The sequence below is a fragment of the Rutidosis leptorrhynchoides genome, chromosome 7, assembly GCF_046630445.1.
Source record: "Rutidosis leptorrhynchoides isolate AG116_Rl617_1_P2 chromosome 7, CSIRO_AGI_Rlap_v1, whole genome shotgun sequence".
NCBI lineage: Eukaryota > Viridiplantae > Streptophyta > Magnoliopsida > Asterales > Asteraceae > Rutidosis > Rutidosis leptorrhynchoides.
In genome coordinates, this window is record NC_092339.1 from 266,434,422 (window position 1) to 266,452,121 (window position 17,700).

Here is a 17,700-nt window from a genome sequence, read left to right on the forward strand (position 1 = left end):
TAACTTAAAATGTCAAATGATAGTGTCAAATATTGTAGGAACTACCAGTTTTTATTATTTTTCTCATGTGTATATACTAAGTAAATAAATATAATAAATAATATAAAATACATATTAAATATTAAATATAAAAAAGACATAAATTAAGATTTCATAAAAAATACATAATTTAACGATTACATAGAATTAATAATACATAATTAATAATGCAAACTAATTCGCATTGCGAAAAGTCGTTGGAAAGTTCCAGATATGCTCGACTAAATCCTCGTTAAGTTGATTGTGCATGTCCCGATCCCTTATTTCTCTTGCGATAATGTCTCGATCTCGTCCTCTATTTCGTACACGTTCCATACCATTTTCCATTTCTTCAGTAGTAAATCGTTCTTCCCATTTAGATAGAGCAAATCCATTATCTTCAAGAATCATGTTATGTAATATGAGACAACACTCCATTACTCTTCGCATCCTATTTACCGACATAGTGCGTGATGCTATGCGTAAAATATGAAACTGACCTTGAAGAACCCCAAATGCTTTCTACATCCTTTTGTGCACTAGCTTAAATCTAGTAAACTTAATCGTTGGCTCTTCAGTGGGACACAAATATCCTTTAATTAAAGTCACCCAGTCGGGATATATACCGTCTGCAAGGTAATATCCTTTGGTATAGTGATGCCCATATACCTCAAATGGTGTAGCTGGAGCCGTTCCGTTCTTAAGTTTATGAAATATAGGTGATTGCTTCAAAACATTTATAGCATTGTTGGAACCCGTCATCCCAAAAAAGCACGCCAAATCCACAAGTCATATGAAGCAATTGCTTCAAGCATAAGGGTCGGTTTCTTGTGATCACCCCGAGTGTATTGTCCTTTTAAAGCAATAGGACAACTCCTCCACTCCCAATGCATATAATCGATATTCCCGAGCATACCCCTAAAATCATGTCTCTCCTCATGTGCACTATATAATCTAGCAACATCATGTGCAATGGGAGATCGCATATATTCACTTTTGTACAAAGTGATAATACAGATACAAAAGTAATCTAGACATAGTACTGATATTTGCCCAGTCATTTGCAAATATTCATCCCGCATGTCGGGAGTGGTTCCATACGCCAATTGGCGTATACCCACGTACATTTTTGTAAAGTAGTAAAAGTAGGCCTACCGATAGTATCATAACGTTGCGTAAAATAAGTAAAATATTCGGAAATATAATCACTTTGGAAATTAGTTATACCTTGCACAATTTGCATGAATAATTGTATCCTCGTACGAAAACACCTTAAATTATTGATTTTTATTTATTTATTTATTTTATTTTTGCAGATACTTTGGCTCCTCACAAAAATAATCTCTCCACAATCGTTTGACGCGCGCGCGAGTCTGACGCCACATTGGAAACAGTCTAACAAGCGTTTATACCGTCAAAAATCTCTGCGTTATTTTAAGATTGTAACTAGCGCCTATAAAATGTCAAAAAGTGAAACCCGTAACTTTCGTTGGATACCGTAAAAAATCTTCACGTCATTTAACGCCTTTTTTCAAGCCCCGTAACACTGGTTGCCACACGACGTTAGTTGGGCTCCGTCAACTGAGTTGGAGATTTTTGACGCCCCTGACGACATTAACGGGGCATCAAACTTGACGAAATGGGGGCGTCAGTTCCAAAAGTGACAGAAAAAATGGTCAAATGTGAGTTGGTGAAATCTAATTGGTCATGGCATATAGTCATTTGGTAACGGATATATATCATTTTTTTAATCATAATTATTTTATCTATATAAACTCATTTAACTTCTCATTTTGAACACATCAAAATACTCATTTCTCTCTAGTTTTAATTACTGATATCGGCCAAAAAGTCACATTTTTACCCCCGATATTAAGCCCGAAATGAATAAAGTTTCAAACTTTGTCGAAAAAATAATCGCTTTGTAGGTTGATTTTGTAGATTAAGTGATTACAAAGGCGATGAAAAAAGAATCAAGTAAAACGGAGCTAAAACGAAGATTCTAGAGCGAAGACGGTGAAAGACAAGTTACGACCCAGGATATCAAGTCACGATCTCGGAAAAACAGCAGACCAGGGCAGCCATACGGCTTGCCACAATGGATACGGCCTACCATTCACTGGGGCACAACAAATGGCCATCCATGCCATACGGGTAGGCCGTACGGCTTGCCATACGGCCTGCCAGCCGTATGGCAGCTAAAACATTTTGAGGGGCTTTTTGCATTCATTTTTACACACACTCAATTTGTAATTCATTTCAGATTTTCAAGTATTTTAGTTAGTTTTTAGTAGTAGCTAGCTTAGCTTTTTATTTTTCGGAGGATATCCCGGCGAGTCCCTGCGATCTCGGACAGATTTCTTCAGCCTTTTCAGGTTTTTATCCGATACGATTGTCTTATTAATTAAACATGTAAAGTTATCATTTATGTTTAATAATGCGTTTCGATATTGCTATGTTAGCTTAATTAATCTGTATGTTGCCATGATAAAAGTTTGGGTTAGCGTAATTATGTTAAATTAGTACGGTTACTGTTGTTATGCTAAATTTGTGACACCGATAGATTTGTATGCTAGCATCTTAAGGATTGACCAACCTAGATTGTGATCAGGACTTATCCACTTATATGAACTTAGGATTAAGACCCCTGGTTATACTGTGAAATGTCCTGCTCATATTAATTATAAACGTTCCATATTAATTGATTTCGTTGTGAGGTTTTGACCTCTATATGAGACGTTTTTCAAAGACTGCATTCGTTTTTAAAACAAACCATAATCTTTATTTTATCGACAAGGTTAAAAAAAACACCACCTAGATTATCCAGAAATGATAATCTAAAAATATCACACTTACACACTACCAATACATATTGGTTTACAATATTAATATGTTACAACAAAATAAATCCCGAATGCAGTTTTAAACAATATTATACAAGCATGCTGACACCAAATCTTGTCCATATATTAGCATGCAACAGCGGAAGCTCTTAATAATCACCTGAGAATAAACATGCTTTAAACGTCAACGAAAATGTTGGTGAGTCATAGGTTTAACCTATATATTTATCAAATCGTAATAATAGACCACAAGATTTCATATTTCAATATACATCCCATACATAGAGATAAAAATCATTCATATGGTGAACACGTGGTAACCGACATTAAAAAGATGCATATAGAATATCCCCATCATTCCGGGACACCCATCGGACATGATAATTTCGAAGTACTAAAGCATTCCAAATTCCAGAATGGGGCATGTTGGGCCCGCTAGATCTATCTTTAGGATTCGCGTCAATTTGGGGGTCTGTTCCCAAATTCTTAGGCTACCAAGCTAAAAAGGGGCATATTCGGCTTCGACCATTCACTCATATAATGTAGTTTCATTTACTTGTGTCTATTTCGTAAAACATTTATAAAATTGCATGTATTCTCATCCCAAAATATTAGATTTTAAAAGTGGGACTATAACTCACTTTCACAGATTTTTACTTCGTCGGGAAGTAAGACTTGACCACTGGTCGATTCACGAACCTATAACAAATATATACATATATATCAAAGTATGTTCAAAATATATTTACAACATTTTTAATACGTTTATGTTTTAAGTTTATTAAGTTAGCTGTCCTCGTTAGTAACCTAAAACTAGTTGTCCACAGTTAGATGTACAGAAATAAATCGATATATATTATCTTGAATCAATCCACGACCCAGTGTATACACGTCTCAGGCTAGATTACAACTCAAAGTATATATATTTTTGGAATCAACCTCAACCCTGTATAGCTAACTCAAACATTACTGCATATAGAGTGTCTATGGTTGTTCCAAATAATATATATACATGGGTCGATATGATATGTCAAAACATTTGCATACGTGTCTATGGTATCCCAAGATTACATAATATATTAGAATATATGTATTATACAATATAAGTTAGTTAGGATATGATTAATATAGATTTGTTACCACTTTTCACGTAGCTAAAACAAGCAAAATTATCCAATCTTGTTTTACCCATAACTTCTTCGTTTTAAATCCGTTTTGAGTGATTCAAGTTTCTATGATTTCATATTGAACTTAAGTTTATGAATCTAAACAGAAAAATTATAAGTTTATAGTCGGAAATACAGGTTACAAGTCGTTTTTGTAAAGATAGTCATTTCAGTCGAAAGAACGACGTCTAGATGACCATTTTGGAAAACATACTTCCACTTTGATTTTAACCATTATTTTTGGATATAGTTTCATGTTCATAAGAAAAATCATTTTCCCAGAAGAACAACTTTTTAAATCAAAGTTTAACATAGTTTTTAATTAACTAACCCAAAACAGGCCGCGGTGTTACTACGACGGCGTATATCTGGTTTTACGGTGTTATTCGTGTTTTCAGGTTTTAAATCATTAAGTTAGCATATCATATAGATATAGAACATGTGTCTAGTTGATTTTAAAAGTCAAGTTAGAAGGATTAACTTTTGTTTGCGAACAAGTTTAGAATTAACTAAACTATGTTCTAGTGATTACAAGTTTAAACCTTCGAATAAGATAGTTTCATATATATGAATCGAATGATGTTATGAACATCATTACTACCTCAGGTTTTGTGGATAAACCTACTGGAAATGAGAAAAATAGATCTAGCTTCAAAGGATCCTTGGATGGTTTGAAAGTTCTTGAAGTAGAATCATGACACGAAAACAAGTTCAAGTAAGATTTCCACTCGAAATAAGATTGTTAAAGTTATAGAAATTGAATAAAAGTTTGAATATGAGTATTACCTTGTATTAGAAAGATATCTTACTGTAAATAAGAAAGATTTCTTAAGGTTGGATGATCACTCAAAGTGGACTTGCAAGATTGGAAGTAAGCTAGCAAACTTGGTGTAGTGACCCGAACTTTTCCATGTTTATATATATATTAAATGAAATTGTTATTTACATGATTAAGTGTTTCAAACATGTTAAGCAATCAAACTTGTTAAGACTTGATTAATTGAAATAGGTTTCATATAGACAATTGGCCACCCAAGTTGACCGGTGATTCACGAACGTTAAAACTTGTAAAAGCTATACGATGAAATATATATGGTTATATATATAGTTAACATAATTTTATTATAAGTATGTATCTCATTAGGTATTTTAACAATGAGTTATATACATAAAAATGAGACTATTAATTTAAGAAACTCGAAAACGATATATATAACGATTATCGTTATAACAACGTCTTACTAGGTACATATGAATCATATTAAGATATTGATACACTTGGTTAATTATGTTAAATGATAAGTAAATATATTATTAAGTGTATTAACAATGAAATACATATGTAAAAATAAGACTACTAACTTAATGATTTCGAAACGAGACATATATGTAACGATTATCGTTGTAACGACATTTAACTGTATATATATCATACTAAGATATATTATATATCATAATATCATGATAATATAACAATTTAACATCTCATTTGTTATAATAAACAATGGGTTAACAATATTCAACAAGATCGTTAACCTAAAGGTTTCAAAACAACATTTACATGTAACGACTAACGATGACTTAACGACTCAGTTAAAATGTATATACATGTAGTGTTTTAATATGTATTCAAACACTTTTTAAAGACTTCAAGACACTTATCAAAATACTTCTACTTAACAAAAATGCTTACAATTACATCCTCGTTCAGTTTCATCAACAATTCTACTCGTATGCACCCGTATTCGTACTCGTACAATACACAGCTTTTAGATGTATGTACTATTGGTATATACACTCCAATGATCAGCTCTTATCAGCCCATGTGAGTCACCTAACACATGTGGGAACCATCATTTGGCAACTAGCATGAAATATCTCATAAAATTACAAAAATATGAGTAATCATTCATGACTTATTTACATGAAAACAAAATTACATATCCTTAATATCTAATCCATACACCAACGACCAAAACCACCTACAAACACTTTCATTCTTCAATTTTATTCATCTAATTGATCTCTCTAAAGTTCTATCTTCAAGTTCTAAGTGTTCTTCATAAATTCCAAAAGTTCTAGTTTCATAAAATCAAGAATACTTCCAAGATTGCAAGTTTACTTCCAAGTTTTCTAAATCCATTCCAAGTAATCATCCAAGATCAAGAAACCTTTGTTACTTACAGTAGGTTATCTTTCTAATACAAGGTAATAATCATATTCAAACTTTAATTCAATTTCTATAACTATAACAATCTTATTTCGAGTGGAAATCTTACTTGAAATTGTTTTCGTGTCATGATTCTGCTTCAAGAACTTTCAAGCCATCCAAGGATCCTTTGAAGCTAGATCTATTTTTCTCATTTCCAGTAGGTTTATCTAAGGAACTTGAGGTAGTAATGATGTTCATAACATCATTCGATTCATACATATAAAGCTATCTTATTCGAAGGTTTAAACTTGTAATCAGTAGAACATAGTTTAGTTAATTCTAAACTTGTTCGCAAATAAAAGTTAATCCTTCTAACTTGACTTTTAAAATCAACTAAACACATGTTCTATATCTATATGATATGGTAACTTAATGATTTAAAACCTGGAAACACGAAAAACACCGTAAAACTAGATTTACGCCGTCGTAGTAACACCGCTGGCTGTTTTGGGTTAGTTAATTAAAAACTATGATAAACTTTGATTTAAAAGTTGTTATTCTGAGAAAATGATTTTTATTATGAACATGAAACTATATCCAAAAATTATGGTTAAACTCAAAGTGGAAGTATGTTTTCTAAAATGGTCATCTAGACGTCGTTCTTTCGACTGAAATGACTACCTTTACAAAAACGACTTGTAACTTATTTTTCCAACTATAAACCTATACTTTTTCTGTTTATATTCATAAAATATAGTTCAATATGAAACCATAGCAATTTGATTCACTCAAAACGGATTTAAAATGAAGAAGTTATGGGTAAAACAAGATTGGATAATTTTTCTCATTTTAGCTACGTGAAAATTGGTAACAAATCTATTCCAACCATAACTTAATCAACTTGTATTATATATTATGTAATCTTGAGATACCATAGACACGTATACAATGTTTCGACCTATCATGTCGACACATCTATATATATTTCGGAACAACCATAGACACTCTATATGTGAATGTTGGAGTTAGCTATACAGGGTTGAGGTTGATTCCAAAATATATATAGTTTGAGTTGTGATCAATACTGAGATACGTATACACTGGGTCGTGGATTGATTCAAGATAATATTTATCGATTTATTTCTGTACATCTAACTGTGGACAACTAGTTGTAGGTTACTAACGAGGACAGCTGACTTAATAAACTTAAAAACATCAAAATATATTAAAAGTGTTGTAAATATATTTTGAACATACTTTGATATATATGTATTTATTGTTATAGGTTCGTGAATCAACCAGTGGCCAAGTCTTACTTCCCGACGAAGTAAAAATCTGTGAAAGTGAGTTATAGTCCCACTTTTAAAATCTAATATTTTTGGGATGAGAATACATGTAGGTTTTATAAATGATTTACAAATAGACACAAGTACGTGAAACTACATTCTATGGTTGAATTATCGAAATCGAATATGCCCCTTTTTATTAAGTCTGGTAATCTAAGAATTAGGGAACAGACACCCTAATTGACGCGAATCCTAAAGATAGATCTATTGGGCCTAACAAACCTCATCCAAAGTACCAGATGCTTTAGTACTTCGAAATTTATATCATATCCGAAGGGTGTCCCGGAATGATGGGGATATTCTTATATATACATCTTGTTAATGTCGGTTAACAGGTGTTCACCATATGAATGATTTTTATCTCTATGTATGGGATGTGTATTGAAATATGAAATCTTGTGGTCTATTGTTACGATTTGATATATATAGGTTAAACCTATAACTCACCAACATTTTTGTTGACGTTTAAAGCATGTTTATTCTCAGGTGAATACTGAGAGCTTCCGCTGTTGCATACTAAAATAAGGACAAGATTTGGAGTCCATGTTTGTATGATATTGTGTAAAAACTGCATTCAAGAAACTGATTTCGATGTAACATATTTGTATTGTAAACCATTATGTAATGGTCGTGTGTAAACAGGATATTTTAGATTATCATTATTGGATAATCTACATAAAGCTTTTTAAACATTTATTTATGAAATAAAGGTTATGGTTTGTTTTAAAAATGAATGCAGTCTTTGAAAAACGTCTCATATAGAGGTCAAAACCTCGCAACGAAATCAATTAATATGGAACGTTTTTAATCAATAAGAACAGGACATTTCAGTTGGTATCCGAGCGTTGGTCTTAGAGAACCAGAAAATTTGCATTAGTGTGTCTTATCGAGTTTGTTAGGATGCATTAGTGAGTCTGGACTTCGACCGTGTTTTCTTTAAAAATGATTGCTTAAAATTTTTGTTGGAAACTATATATTATTAACATGTATATATTATGTGATATATTAATCTCTTAACATGTTTGATATTGTGAGATAGATGTCTACCTCTAACACAAATCCCATTGACTCATCTAATAATAATGAAGAGTCAAATATATATTGGACTGATTCACAAGTTCCCGAAGAGGAACCGGAAGAAGAATCAGAACCGAAAGAGGAGGAACCGGAGGAGGAAATAGAACCGGTGGGGGAAATAATAAAACGGTTAAGTAAAAGAAAATCCTCAACCAACCGACCAAGGTTAATTATGGTCAATGGTGTTTCCGCCAAGGAAGCAAAATATTGGGAGGATTACCAATTCTCCGATGAATCGGATTCCGACGAGAATTCCGATGATGTTATAGAAATTACCCCAACTGAATTTAAAAAAGCAAAAGAAAATAATAAGGGAAAGGGCATAAAAATAGAGAAATCTAATTCCAACCCCGATGAACTTTATATGTATTGTCAACCCCCGAAGCCCTTAAGTTGTAACAATGACCCGGGAACCTCTAAACCACCAGGTTTTTCTAAACCGTTGTGGAAAACGACAGATCGTATTAGGGGAACATCATATATCCCTAGAAACTTGGCAAAACGAACCAAAACCAAAGAAGAAGAAACGAGCTAGTCGGAATAAGATAGTTGTATTCGTGTGGTGTAATATATGTAATATAGTGTGCTTATGCTTTATGATATATGTAAAAATTGCTTGTATTAATAAGTATTTTTTTTTATGAATCTAACTCTTGTCTATTTTACAGTATAAAATCACAAAATGGATAGACAACCCAATATTTTAAGAGACCTACCCGGAGACATGATTGATGAAATCTTGTCTAGAGTCGGTCAGAATTCTTCGGCACAACTATTTACGGCAAAATCAGTTTGTAAGACATTCGAAGAACGTTCCAAGAATGTCTTGGTTTATAAGAGACTTTCGTTTGAAAGATGGGGGATATCACATTGGGAAACCCATAAGTTACGATGTGTTTACTTTGACGCATATATTGCGGGGAACCCAAATGCTATTTTACGCAACGGGTTAAGAAATTATTTTGACTCAATGTATCCGAATATAGGACTTCATGATTTAGAAAAAGCGGCTAACATGCAACATAAAGAAGCATGCTATGCTTACGGGTTAGTAATGTTCGCTTCTCACCAAAGTGAGAAAAAGAACATCGGGCTACAACTATTAAACAAAACGTTCCCACAAGTGACGGAGTCGGTAATTGGGGTAAGAAATGAGGTTTTTAGGTTATTACGAGACTGTTGGTCATTACGTAACCCTCGTCCCTTTGACGACGTTACAACACGCTGTCTTATCAACGGCCATAACGGTTATGTTCTACAAGACCAAGAATGGGAAGTAGTCCTAGTAAAACCAGAATGCATGACTTGTTTCTGGACGTATGAATTACGTGTCTTTATTGCCTTTGCTGAACGACTTGTGTACTAGCTAGAATTATCTTCACAACTATCTTGTATCAAATTTATTGTGTGCTATATTTCATGCTTTATGTAAAATAAGCGGTATTGTAAGTTTGTAAAATATTGTATAAAAGTTTGAACGCGAAATATTATTAAAATCAGTTTTTCATATAGAATTGTAGTAGTTGAATTGTATATTAGCTACTAAGTATGAACTTAACGGGTAGGTACTACCCGAATTTAAACTTATAAAACGCTAATATGAAGAAAAAGCTTTTATAAATGAGTTCATATTATGCTACGAAATACTATTAACTACTCTTAATATTCTGTATGATTAACTTGTTCCATTTGACTATTTTGAAGGAAATGGCACCGACTACTCGACACACCGTGAATATGAATGAAGAGGAATTCCGTACTTTTATAGCTTCAAACATAGCCGCAGTACAGGCTGCGCTATATATCAACAATAACCTTGGATCTAGCAGTACAGGAAATCGTGTAGGATGCACCTACAAAGAATTCACTGCCTGCAAACCTTTGGAATTTGATGGAACCGAAGGACCGATCGGATTGAAACGGTGGACCGAGAAGGTCGAATCGGTGTTTGCCATAAGTAAGTGTACTGAAGAGGACAAAGTGAAGTACGCTACGCATACCTTCACAGGTTCTGCGTTAACATGGTGGAATACCTATCTAGAGCAAGTGGGACAAGATGATGCGTACGCACTACCGTGGTCAGCATTACCGTCCCAGAACCGAGGTCAATAAGCTCAAGATAGAACTTAGAGGGTTACGAACCCAAGGATTTGATATTACCACATACGAAAGACGATTCACAGAATTGTGCCTATTGTGTCCGGGAGCGTTCGAAGATGAGGAAGAGAAGATCGACACGTTTGTGAAAGGATTACCGGAAAGAATCCAAGAAGATATAAGTTCACACGAGCCCGCCTCCATACAACAGGCATGTAGAATGGCTCACAAACTAGTGAACCAGATTGAGGAAAGAATTAAAGAACAGGCGGCTGAAGAGGCCAATGTGAAGCAAGTCAAAAGAAAGTGGGAGGAAAACAGTGATAAGAATCACCAATACAACAACAACAATTACAATAATAACTGCAACAATTATCCCAACAATCGCAACATCAATCGCAACTACAACAAACGTCCCAACAACAACAACAACAACAGTAACTACAACAATCATCCCAACAACAATAACAACCACAACAACAACAACAATCAGAAGCAGCTATGCCAAAGGTGTGAAAAGTATCACTCGGGGTTCTGCACCAAATTTTGCAACAAGTGTAAAAGAAATGGTCATAGCGCGGCGAAGTGTGAGGTCTACGGACCAGGGGTTAACAGAACGAAAGGAACAAATGGTGACGGAACGAGTAATGGCGGAGCAAGTAGTGTCGGAGCAAGTTATGCCAATGTAGTTTGTTATAAATGTGGAAAACCGGGCCACATTATTAGAAATTGCCCGAACCAGGAGAACACGAATGGACAAGGCCGCGGAAGAGTTTTCAATATTAATGCGGCAGAGGCACAGGAAGACCCGGAGCTTGTTACGGGTACGTTTCTTATTGACAATAAATCTGCTTACGTTTTATTTGATTCGGGTGCGGATAGAAGCTATATGAGTAGAGATTTTTGTGCTAAATTAAGTTGTCCATTGATGCCGTTGGATAGTAAATTTTTACTCGAATTAGCAAACGGTAAATTAATTTCAACAGATAATATATGCCGGAATCGAGAAATTAAACTGGGTAGCGAAATATTTAAGATTGATTTGATACCAGTAGAGTTAGGGAGTTTTGATGTAATAGTTGGCATGGACTGGCTGAAGAAGGTGAAAGCAGAGATTGTATGTTATAAAAATGCAATTCGCATTATACGAGAAGAAGGAAAACCCTTAATGGTGTACGGAGAAAAGGGCAACACGAAGCTACATCTTATTAGTAATTTGAAGGTACAAAAACTAATAAGAAAAGGTTGCTATGCTGTTTTAGCACACGTCGAGTAAGTACAAACTGAAGAAAAGAGCATCAATGATGTTCCCGTCGCAAAAGAATTTCCCGATGTATTTCCGAAAGAATTACCGGGACTACCTCCACATCGATCTGTTGAATTTCAAATAGATCTTGTACCAGGAGCTGCATCAATAGCTCGTGCTCCTTATAGACTCGCACCCAGCGAGATGAAAGAACTGCAAAGCCAACTGCAAGAACTATTAGAACGTGGTTTCATTCAACCAAGCACATCACCATGGGGAGCTCCTGTTTTGTTTGTCAAGAAGAAGGATGGTACATTTAGATTGTGTATTGACTACAGAGAGTTGAACAAACTTACCATCAAAAACCGTTATCCACTGGCGAGAATTGACGACTTATTTGATCAACTACAAGGCTCGTCGATTTATTCAAAGATCGATTTACGTTCTGGATATCATCAAATGCGAGTAAAGGAGGATGATATTCCAAAAACTGCTTTTAGGACGCGTTATGGTCATTACGAGTTTATGGTTATGCCGTTTGGATTGACTAACGCACCAGCTGTGTTCATGGACCTTATGAACCGAGTGTGTGGGCCATATCTTGACAAGTTTTACATTGTTTTCATCGATGACATACTTATTTACTCAAAGAATGATCAAGAGCACGAAGAACATTTGAGAAAAGTGCTAGAAGTATTGAGGAAAGAAAAACTGTACGCTAAGTTTTCAAAGTGTGCATTTTGGTTGGAAGAAGTTCAATTCCTCGGTCACATAGTGAACAAAGAAGGTATCCAGGTGGACCCGGCAAAGATTGAAACCGTTGAAAAGTGGGAAACCCCAAAAACTCCGAAGCATATACGTCAATTTTTAGGATTGGCTGGTTACTACAGAAGATTCATCCAAGATTTCTTCAAAATAGCAAAATCCTTGACTGCATTAACGCATAAAGGGAAGAAATTTGAATGGAAGGATGAACAAGAGAACGCGTTTCAATTATTGAAGAAAAAGCTAACTACGGCACCTATATTGTCATTGCCTGAAGGGAATGATGATTTTGTGATTTATTGTGACGCATCAAAGCAAGGTCTCGGTTGTGTATTAATGCAACGGACGAAGGTGATTGCTTATGCGTCAAGACAATTGAAGATTCACGAGCAAAATTATACGACGCATGATTTGGAATTAGGCGCGGTTGTTTTTGCATTAAAGACTTGGAGGCACTACTTATATGGGGTCAAAAGTATTATATATACCGACCACAAAAGTTTTCAACACATATTTAATCAGAAACAACTGAATATGAGGCAGCGTAGGTGGATTGAATTGTTGAATGATTACGACTTTGAGATTCGTTACCACCCGGGGAAGGCAAATGTGGTAGCCGACGCCTTGAGCAGAAAGGACAGAGAACCCATTCGAGTAAAATCTATGAATATAATGATTCACACTAAACTTACTACTCAAATAAAGGAGGCGCAACAAGGAGTTTTAAAAGAGATAAATTTAAAGGATGAAATACCCAAAGGATCGGAGAAGCTTCTTAATATTCGGGAAGATGGAATCCGGTATAGGGCTGAAAGAATTTGGGTACCAAAATTTGGAGATATGAGAGAAATGGTACTTAGAGAAGCTCATAAAACCAGATACTCAATACATCCTGGAATGGGGAAGATGTACAAGGATCTTAAGAAACATTTTTGGTGGCCAGGTATGAAAGCCGATATTGCTAATTATGTAGGAGAATGTTTGACGTGTTCTAAGGTCAAAGCTGAACATCAGAAACCATCAGGTCTACTACAACAACCTGAAATCCCGGAATGGAAATGGGAAAACATTACCATGGATTTCATTACTAAATTGCCAAGGACTGCAAGTGGTTATGATACTATTTGGGTAATAGTTGATCGTCTCATCAAGTCAGCACACTTCCTGCCAATAAGAGAAGATGACAAGATGGAGAAGTTAGCACGACTGTATTTGAATGAAGTCGTCTCCAGACATGGAATACCAATCTCTATTATCTCTGATAGGGATGGCAGATTTATTTCAAGATTCTGGCAGACATTACAGCAAGCATTGGGAACTCGTCTAGACATGAGTACTGCCTATCATCCACAAACTAATGGGCAGAGTGAAAGGACGATACAAATGCTTGAAGACATGCTACGAGCTTGTGTTATTGATTTCGGAAACAGTTAGGATCGACATCTACCGTTAGCAGAATTTTCCTACAACAACAGCTACCATTCAAGCATTGAGATGGCACCGTTTGAAGCACTTTATGGTAGAAAGTGCAGGTCTCCTAGTTGTTGGAGTGAAGTGGGGGATAGACAGATTACGGGTCCGGAGATAATACAAGAAACTACCGAGAAAATCATCCAAATTCAACAAAGATTGAAAACCGCCCAGAGTCGACAAAAGAGCTACGCGGACAGTAAAAGAAAAGATATAGAGTTTGAAATTGGAGAAATGGTCATGCTTAAGTTTCACCTTGGAAAGGCATTGTTCGATTTGGTAAACGGGGGAAACTAAATCCAAGGTACATTGGACCATTCAAGATTATAGATCGTGTCGGACCAGTAGCTTACCAACTGGAGCTACCTCAACAACTCGCGGCTGTACATAACACTTTCGACGTCTCAAATTTGAAGAAATGTTTTGCTAAAAAAGATCTCACTATTCCGTTGGACGAAATCCAAATCAATGAAAAACTTCAATTCATTGAAGAACCCGTCGAAATATTGGATCGTGAGGTTAAGAGACTTAAACAAAACAAGATACCTATTGTTAAGGTTCGATGGAATGCTCGTAGAGGACCTGAGTTCACCTGGGAGCGTGAAGATCAGATGAAGAAGAAATACCCGCATTTATTTCCAGAAGATACGTCAACACCTCCAACTGCTTAAAATTTCGGGACGAAATTTATTTAACGGGTAGGTACTGTAGTGACCCGAACTTTTCCATGTTTATATATATATATATATTAAATGAAATTGTTATTTACATGATTAAGTGTTTCCAACATGTTAAGCAATCAAACTTGTTAAGACTTGATTAATTGAAATAGGTTTCATATAGACAATTGACCACCCAAGTTGACCGGTGATTCACGAACGTTAAAACTTGTAAAATCTATACGATGACATATATATGGTTATATATATAGTTAACATGATTTTATTATAAGTATGTATCTCATTAGGTATTTTAACAATGAGTTATATACATAAAAATGAGACTATTAATTTAAGAAACTCGAAAACGATATATATAACGATTATCGTTATAACAACGTCTTACTAGGTACATATGAATCATATTAAGATATTGATACACTTGGTTAATTATGTTAAATGATAAGTAAATATATTATTAAGTGTATTAACAATGAAATACATATGTAAAAATAAGACTACTAACTTAATGATTTCGAAACGAGACATATATGTAACGATTATCGTTGTAACGACATTTAACTGTATATATATCATACTAAGATATATTATATATCATAATATCATGATAATATAACAATTTAAAATCTCATTTGTTATAATAAACAATGGGTTAACAACATTCAACAAGATCGTTAACCTAAAGGTTTCAAAACAACATTTACATGTAACGACTAACGATGACTTAACGACTCAGTTAAAATGTATATGCATGTAGTGTTTTAATATGTATTCAAACACTTTTGAAAGACTTCAAGACACTTATCAAAATACTTCTACTTAACAAAAATACTTACAATTACATCCTCGTTCAGTTTCATCAACAATTCTACTCGTATGCACCCGTATTCGTACTCGTACAATACACAGCTTTTAGATGTATGTACTATTAGTATATACACTCCAATGATCAGCTCTTAGCAGCCCATGTGAGTCACCTAACATATGTGGGAACCATCATTTGGCAACTAGCATGAAATATCTCATAAAATTACAAAAATATGAGTAATCATTCATGACTTATTTACATGAAAATAAAATTACATATCCTTTATATCTAATCCATACACCAACGACCAAAAACACCTACAAACACTTTCATTCTTCAATTTTTTTCATCTAATTGATCTCTCTCAAGTTCTATCTTCAAGTTCTAAGTGTTCTTCATAAATTCCAAAAGTTCTAGTTTCATAAAATCAAGAATACTTCCAAGATTGCAAGTTTACTTCCAAGTTTTCTAAATCCATTCCAAGTAATCATCCAAGATCAAGAAACCTTTGTTACTTACAGTAGGTTATCTTTCTAATACAAGGTAATAATCATATTCAAACTTTAATTCAATTTCTATAACTATAACAATCTTATTTCGAGTGAAAATCTTACTTGAAATTGTTTTTGTGTCATGATTCTGCTTCAAGAACTTTCAAGCCATCCAAGGATCCTTTGAAGCTAGATCTATTTTTCTCATTTCCAGTAGATTTATCCAAGGAACTTTAGGTAGTAATGATGTTCATAACATCATTCGATTCATACATATAAAGCTATCTTATTCGAAGGTTTAAACTTGTAATCACTAAAACATAGTTTAGTTAATTCTAAACTTGTTCGCAAATAAAAGTTAATCTTTCTAACTTGACTTTTAAAATCAACTAAACACATGTTCTATATCTATATGATATGCTAACTTAATGATTTAAAACCTGGAAACACGAAAAACACCGTAAAACTGGATTTACGCCGTCGTAGTAACACCGCGGGCTGTTTTGGGTTAGTTAATTAAAAACTATGATAAACTTTGATTTAAAAGTTGTTATTCTGAGAAAATGATTTTTATTATGAACATGAAACTATATCCAAAAATTATGGTTAAACTCAAAGTAGAAGTATGTTTTCTAAAAGGGTCATCTAGACGTCGTTCTTTCGACTGAAATGACTACCTTTACAAAAACGACTTGTAACTTATTTTTCTGACTATAAAACTATACTTTTTTTGTTTAGATTCATAAAATAGAGTTCAATATGAAACCATAGAAATTTGATTCACTCAAAACGGATTTAAAATGAAGAAGTTATGGGTAAAACAAGATTGGATAATTTTTCTCATTTTAGCTACGTGAAAATTGGTAACAAATCTATTCCAACCATAACCTAATCAACTTGTATTGTATATTATGTAATCTTGAGATACCATAGACACGTATACAATGTTTCGACCTATCATGTCGACACATCTATATATATTTCGAAATAACCATAGACACTCTATATGTGAATGTTGGAGTTAGCTATACAGGGTTGAGGTTGATTCCAAAATATATATAGTTTGAGTTGTGATCAATACTAAGATACGTATACACTGGGTTGTGGATTGATTCAAGATAATATTTATCGATTTATTTCTGTACATCTAACTGTGGACAACTAGTTGTAGGTTACTAACGAGGACAGCTGACTTAATAAACTTAAAACATCAAAATATATTAAAAGTGTTGTAAATATATTTTGAACATACTTTGATATATATGTATTTATTGTTATAGGTTCGTGAATCAACCAATGGCCAAGTCTTACTTCCCGACGAAGTAAAAATCTGTGAAAGTGAGTTATAGTCCCACTTTTAAAATCTAATATTTTTGAGATGAGAATACATGCAGGTTTTATAAATGATTTACAAAATAGACACAAGTACGTGAAACTACATTCTATGGTTGAATTATCGAAATCGAATATGCCCCTTTTTATTAAGTCTGGTAATCTAAGAATTAGGGAACAGACACCCTAATTGACGCGAATCCTAAAGA

The 17,700-nt window shown here is 34.1% G+C and overlaps 1 protein-coding gene across 1 annotated transcript; it reads right to left on the reverse strand.

Moving 5' to 3' along the window:
* Window positions 1-776: 776 nt before the first annotated feature.
* LOC139859998 (uncharacterized) lies at window positions 777-1,145 on the reverse strand. The gene has a single exon (XM_071848768.1). The coding sequence runs from the start codon at window positions 1,143-1,145 to the stop codon at window positions 777-779; it is 369 nt and encodes a 122-aa protein (XP_071704869.1).
* Between the last annotated feature and the right edge of the window lie 16,555 nt (window positions 1,146-17,700).